Source organism: Callospermophilus lateralis, chromosome 8 (assembly GCF_048772815.1).
Source record: "Callospermophilus lateralis isolate mCalLat2 chromosome 8, mCalLat2.hap1, whole genome shotgun sequence".
Classification (NCBI taxonomy): Eukaryota; Metazoa; Chordata; class Mammalia; order Rodentia; family Sciuridae; genus Callospermophilus; species Callospermophilus lateralis.
Window position 1 is genome coordinate 30974211 of NC_135312.1, and position 6168 is coordinate 30980378.

Below are 6168 nucleotides of genomic sequence, written 5' to 3' on the forward strand. Positions count from 1 at the left end.
GGCTCACCAGCAGGCATTGATCTAAGAGACAGTAAGCTATTTTTTCTGTTAAGCTGCTTAAGACATTTTGAATCGCTTCCCTTTCTCTCAAGAAAAGAAATGAAAACCAAGCACCCAGACCCCTTGCTGGTCCAAGGGCTCCCTGTGGGTTCACCCATTCCAGGCAAGGCCTGATGTAGCTTTAGTGGCCCTGCTCAGCTGTGGTGGGCCACCGATGAAGGGCACAGGGTGAGATGAGTTGCTGAACAGCATGCTGACTGCCTGGTCACCTAAGATGATTTGATTCCTTGCAGAATCAATTTCCTTAATGAATGAATTGGCTACTGTCAGTTAGCGTGGGTCCTTGGTTCAAAGCTCTTTGAAGAAGGTGCCATTTAGATGTATTCTCTGTAACTGACAGGCCATCCCTGGTTGATGGCTGCTGTGGGTTCCTGTTTTTTGAAAAGGATACCCGAGGGGCCTGGAGATGTGGCTCGGTGGTAGAGTTCTTATCAGGCATGCATTAGGCCCTGAGTTCAGTCCTTAGTGCTGAAAACAAAAAAACAAAAACAAAGCAAAAAACCAAACAAACAAACAAACAAAAAACCCCCCAAAAAACCAAAAATAACCCCACTGCCATGGACAACCAGTTACCCTAAAACCTGCAATAATGGTAGCAATGATCATACTTTCACTTTGAACCATGATATATTATGCTCTGTAATTCTCCTAAAACAAACTCCCTGTGTAGAGTAGGGCAGATCTTATTCCAGTTTTACAAGTGAGAATTAAACAGGAGAAAACCAACCGTTTCAGCAGAGTGTGATGTTTTTGATGCCTTTTTAAAAAATGAGGTACTGGGGTTGAACCTAGGACTTCACACATACTCGGCAAGTGATCTGTCCCTGAACTACATCCCCAGCCCAAGTACGATGATTATGATGCCAAGGCACACAGGGAATTATGGGGACACAGTGGGAGCATCTGGCGTAGTGGAGGATGGTTAAGGAAGACTTTGGAGAAGAGGTGGAAGTTGGGGGTGAATGGGGTGCAGGGTTTTTTTGGTGAATACCACAGAGTGGCTGTGGGGAAGGGTGGTGTCTGTCAGCATGGGATGAGAACTGAGGCTAAAGTGAGGCCAGGGTTTCCTCCTGGATAGTTCTCAGAGTAAGTGGACTGGGACCCCTCATTCCCTAAGCCCTTCCTCTGGCCTGTCTTTGTCCCTTTGCCAGAGTGGACAGAGGGCCCGTGCCTTGGTTTGGTGATGGAAAGCCCCCCTTCCGTGTCTGTCTGAACCGTCTAGCCTGATGAAGGTGTCCTTTGTGTGAAAACGGTGGAAAAAGGAGAAAGGGCAAGAAGAATCCAGTCCTTAGGGCTCAGAGGTGCTTGGGTCCAAGGTTCGTTGATTCCAGTCTGACTGGAGCCCTGGGAGGAACAGCCTAGAGGGCCACTCTGTGTACTACTCTAATGCTATCCGACACCCAATAAGGGCCATGTGGAGAGAGGTACGGCTGGGCTCTGCCAGGCCACTGCTTGTGAGACACCACCAGAAACCACTCACTGAAGGCAGAATTGCTCCCTTGAGGAGAGAGTTCACTTCGGTCCAGCCCCTTGACCTCACACTGATGGTGTGGTCTGCAGTGGCTCACCTGAGGGTACTCATGGTGCTCTGAAGAGCCGATTCCAAGCCTCTGTAGAGTGTTGAGTGTGAGCTGCAACGTCCCCCTCCACCCCCAGCTCCGTGTGGGCCATCTGCTGAAGGCTGTGCTTGTCATCAAGGCTTAGCATTCATCTTCCTGCAACCAAAACACAGTGGCTTAAGTTCTCATGGTCACCGTGGCAGGCTTCTGTGGCTGCAGTCTTAATAGAACCTCCAAGAAAGCTAATGTCATCTAAAGGACTTAACAGTGTGGGAAACTGAGGCCCTCAAAACTGACTCGGTGTGCCACTCGGTGTCACTAGGCTAATGTGTGAAGGCCCTTTGACTGAACAGAGCCTTTTTTCCCGTTTGGTGCTTTGGAGTCTCTGGGTGGCAAAGCTCAGACAGGAATCTCTTGGTTCACATAGTGTTTTATTTTTATGCTATAAGAAGAAACTTCTCTCTCTTTTGTAGTCAGGTCTGGGAAGAAGGTACACCGAGCACCCTTTGCTGGAGAAGCATTTCTAGTGCTGCTTCAAGTTTCACATTTTAATTAGTAATTGTTTACATTTAGTAATCATTATTTAACAATGTTGCTAATAGTGACACTTAGCGTTTGCTGTGTGTTTACTATGTACACACAGGTGTTTGCATGATATGCTGCACTAAGATTTTATTATACCTTTAGGCATGCTGAATACTCTCGACAACCCTGTGATGTGGATATTTCTGCACTGCTTTTACAGAGGAGGAAACCGAGGCTAGGAAACTCTTCTGAGGTTGCCACACACGTGGCAGCTCAGGTTCAATTCCAAGGCTACCTGACTTTTAAGCCCCTATAATTAATATTATGCCTCCTTAACATCCTTTCACAGGTAGTCACTCAGGAAATCTGGCTTTAGCTTAATTAACCTATTAAGAAGATTTTATTTAAATAACCAGAAGTTTGACACGTGCACGTTTAAAAAAAAAAAAATTCCAGTCTGCTGCATTGGGGTCAAAGGAAAATTTAAAATGCGCCCCCCTCCCCCCTTTCAGTGCTGGTCACAGAACCCAGGGCCTCACACATGCTAGGCAAGCACTGTACCACTGAGCCACATCCGCAGCCCCTAAAGATGTCTCAAGATGTCTGGCTCTGGACTAAGTCACATGTGTATATTTAAGTTGTTCTGAGGTCTAAGGAGCTAACGTCTGAGACCTTGGAACCCATACCTCAAAAGTCTGGTGACAAATGGGTATTCAGGACCACTGTGCATAAAAGCCACCCATGAACGTCTTCAGAAAGGGCCCAGCTGAACATGTGGTATCCCAGCTCCTATACTGTGGCCATTCAAGAGTTGACATTTCAAGTGAATAGTTTAAAAAAACATGAATTCAGGAAAATCATGTGTATTATGTATTTGTCTAACTCATTTGCAAATTCTATTATGTATAATTAAACAGATAGAAACTGAATTGACAAGGATAAAAGTATCTTGGAAGGGAACTTCAGGGTTTCAAGGAATGATTTTTGAATATTATGTCTTGCTGTGAAGATGACTGATGGGGAGGGTTGTAAGGCCAGATTGCAACTGCAACCTTACCTCTGAATTGTGATCTGTGAGACCTTTCCTTTGTCTGAAATGCTGGTCTGGCCTTGTGATAATGTGCCTGGCAGATGGGACACTGTCTCCAAGACTGAGCTCATTGCTAGGAGCTTTCTCACCTGCAAGCAAATGAGAGTTTATTTGGCCCTTTCATAAAATTCAGAGTGTGTCCTTCACTTTCGCAGCCCTGTTTGACAGGCACTAAATAAGGTAATTTTGTTTAACCAGGGACGACATGGAATTCCTAATGGCTGTCAAAAAAGATTGGAGTGGGGGAGGAGGGGGAAAGGTCTGTAGAAATCTGAAAACATGAGAATGTTGAAGAAAGAACTAATTTAATTCTCACAACATCTCTGAGAAATGGTTCCTAAATTTATCACATTCTTACAGACATGTAAACTGAGGCTCAGAGTTCAGGCAACGTGCTAAAAAAGTCATGTCCTTGTGGAGATAATGGAGTCTGATTTCTGGTGCAGAAAACTCCAGCAATATTTTATTCCATCTGCAGCCAGTTTTGGGGAAAGTCTCAAGGGGAAAACTACAGCAAATTGTTAGATTTCTAGTGATTTTTTTTTTGGGGGGGGATACTGGGGATTGAACCCAAGAGCACTTAACTACTGAACCACATCCTCACCCCCACCCTTTTTTGGGGGTGGAGTTGGGGGGACAGGGTCTTGCTAAGTTGCTTAGGGCCTCACTAAATTGCTGAGGCTGGCTTTGAACTTGCAATACTCCTGCCTCAGCCTCCGGAACCGCTGAGATTACAGGTGTACGCCACCACACCCAGCTTCTAGTGATTTATTTTTTCTTGCCTCAACTTGAACTCCCACCTAGCCAAGGACTGGATGATTAACCAATGAAGCAAATGCACTTAGCATCCATTGCTCATCACAGTTCTCTTTCTTGCAGTTCCCAAAGGGTCTGGAATCCACCAGAAACCGAAGCCGGGGAGAGCGTGCTTGCCTTGGTCACTGTGCGGAGCAGCCACCTGCTTGGGAGCGCGGCATTCACACACCAGGTTGCTACTGAGGCTTTTACATGTGGTGCTCAGAGCAGTTGCTTGGGCTTCCATCACTAGGCTGATGTTAAAGATACAATCAGCTTCTGCTTCTTGATCAGGAGGCCTTGTGGGTGCCAGTGTAGAGGGAGAACAGGTCTTATCTGACTTAGCTGAGGGGGAAGTGGGGTTGGATGGTGGGGTTGGACGGTGGGGTTGGGAAGTTGCCCTGAGATGAGCGCCCCCATTCCATCAGCTTGCCATTCAGAAAGCTCCCTGTCATCATAACACACAGAAAGACTCAATTTCCCCCCTTCTCTTTCTGTTCTAGTTGGAGACTAGGCTTGGGAAGTTTTCCAAGTAGATGGTGCCTCTCCCTTGGATGGACAGGGAGAAATAACAGATTGCTGCCAGACACCCTGAGAACACAACCCCACCTGGTCTTTGGTCCCCTTGCTGAATGGCATTCGCTGCGGCAGCCCACTGAGGGCTACTTTCTTGGGGGATTCAGGGTTTGAGCGCGGGACTCCAGTCTGGGAAGATGCTGAGCTCCATCAAGTGCGTGTTGGTGGGCGACAGCGCTGTGGGGAAAACCTCCCTGTTGGTGCGTTTCACCTCCGAGACCTTCCCCGAGGCCTATAAGCCCACGGTGTACGAGAACACGGGTGTGGACGTCTTCATGGATGGCATCCAGATCAGCCTGGGCCTCTGGGACACTGCCGGCAATGATGCCTTCAGAAGCATCCGCCCCCTGTCCTACCAGCAGGCCGACGTGGTGCTGATGTGCTATTCCGTGGCCAACCATAACTCGTTCCTGAACTTGAAGAACAAGTGGATTGGTGAAATCAGGAGCAATCTACCCTGTACCCCGGTGTTGGTGGTGGCCACCCAGACCGACCAGCGGGAAGTGGGGCCCCACAGGGCCTCCTGCATCAATGCCATAGAAGGGAAGAAACTGGCCCAGGATGTGCGAGCCAAGGGCTACCTGGAGTGCTCAGCCCTCAGCAACCGGGGAGTGCAGCAGGTGTTTGAGTGTGCTGTCCGGACTGCCGTCAACCAGGCCAGGCGACGAAACAGAAGGAGGCTCTTCTCCATCGAGTGCAAGATCTTCTAATCCCCAGGACACTTCACCCAACACTCAGGAACACATGCCAAAGAACGATGGGAAGCAGGGAAGCAGGCAAGATGGGAAGGTCGGTGCTGATTCCAGGCACCCCCCAGCAGCCCTTCCTGTTGGATACAGCTGTTGAGACTGGGCCCGTGGATGTTTTCACTAACTACAAAGAACACCTCGCACAATATGATCAGATAAACAAACCCCTTGGGAAGCTATAATGGATAGTTCATCTTCAATTAAAAAAACTAAAATGTCCTTCATAATTTTGGACAATGAAGTGAGTTTTCCAAGCATTTCATAATTAAAGACACACTTTATTTAAGTAATGACAAACCATGCAGCTCTTGAATATAATTAGTTTTCACACTTGGGAAGTCTTTTCCTACTTACTTACAAACTGCTGTATGAATGAAATAACCTCATGGGGCTTCGCCATATGTTTATAGTGTTATTATTTTTAACACTATAACCTGAATCAGTAGTTCCGTCAAAACCACTTGCCTGCTGGATTTTCCTAGGTAATTGAATTTTAAAATGACCATTAACTGATTCTTGCAATCCATTTTCCACTTACCTGTTATTTAGAGTTGTATATAGAATACGGTTCCATAAACATAAGATATGTCCCTACTCGCCTAATGATTTTCCACAGTTACCACCGTCACTGTAATTGTAAAAAAGCATTTCTTATATGCCGTCCTACCTTCCACCCAAAGAACTCCAGTTGTGCACTAGGTTTCCCTCAGTCGTTCTTTCCCCAGGTCCCTTGGAAGGGAAGTGCTTGGGGCAGGGAATCACACTGCTCCAGACAATGGCAGCAGGACGTGGAACAGGAGTGAGAGCTCATGCT

General features: G+C 47.1%; 1 protein-coding gene across 1 annotated transcript; it reads left to right on the plus strand.

Annotated features, from left to right (window-relative positions):
- Positions 1 to 4668: 4668 nt before the first annotated feature.
- Positions 4669 to 5393, plus strand: Rhoh (ras homolog family member H). Its single transcript, XM_076863871.2, has one exon. It carries the CDS (start codon positions 4743 to 4745, stop codon positions 5313 to 5315), a length of 573 nt encoding a protein of 190 aa, XP_076719986.1. The 5' UTR covers positions 4669 to 4742; the 3' UTR covers positions 5316 to 5393.
- Positions 5394 to 6168: the final 775 nt, after the last annotated feature.

What these genes read in the sequence shown, in the direction of transcription:
- Rhoh (XM_076863871.2), top strand. Translation starts at nt 4,743, where the DNA reads ATGCTGAGCTCCATCAAGTGCGTGTTGGTGGGCGACAGCGCTGTGGGG.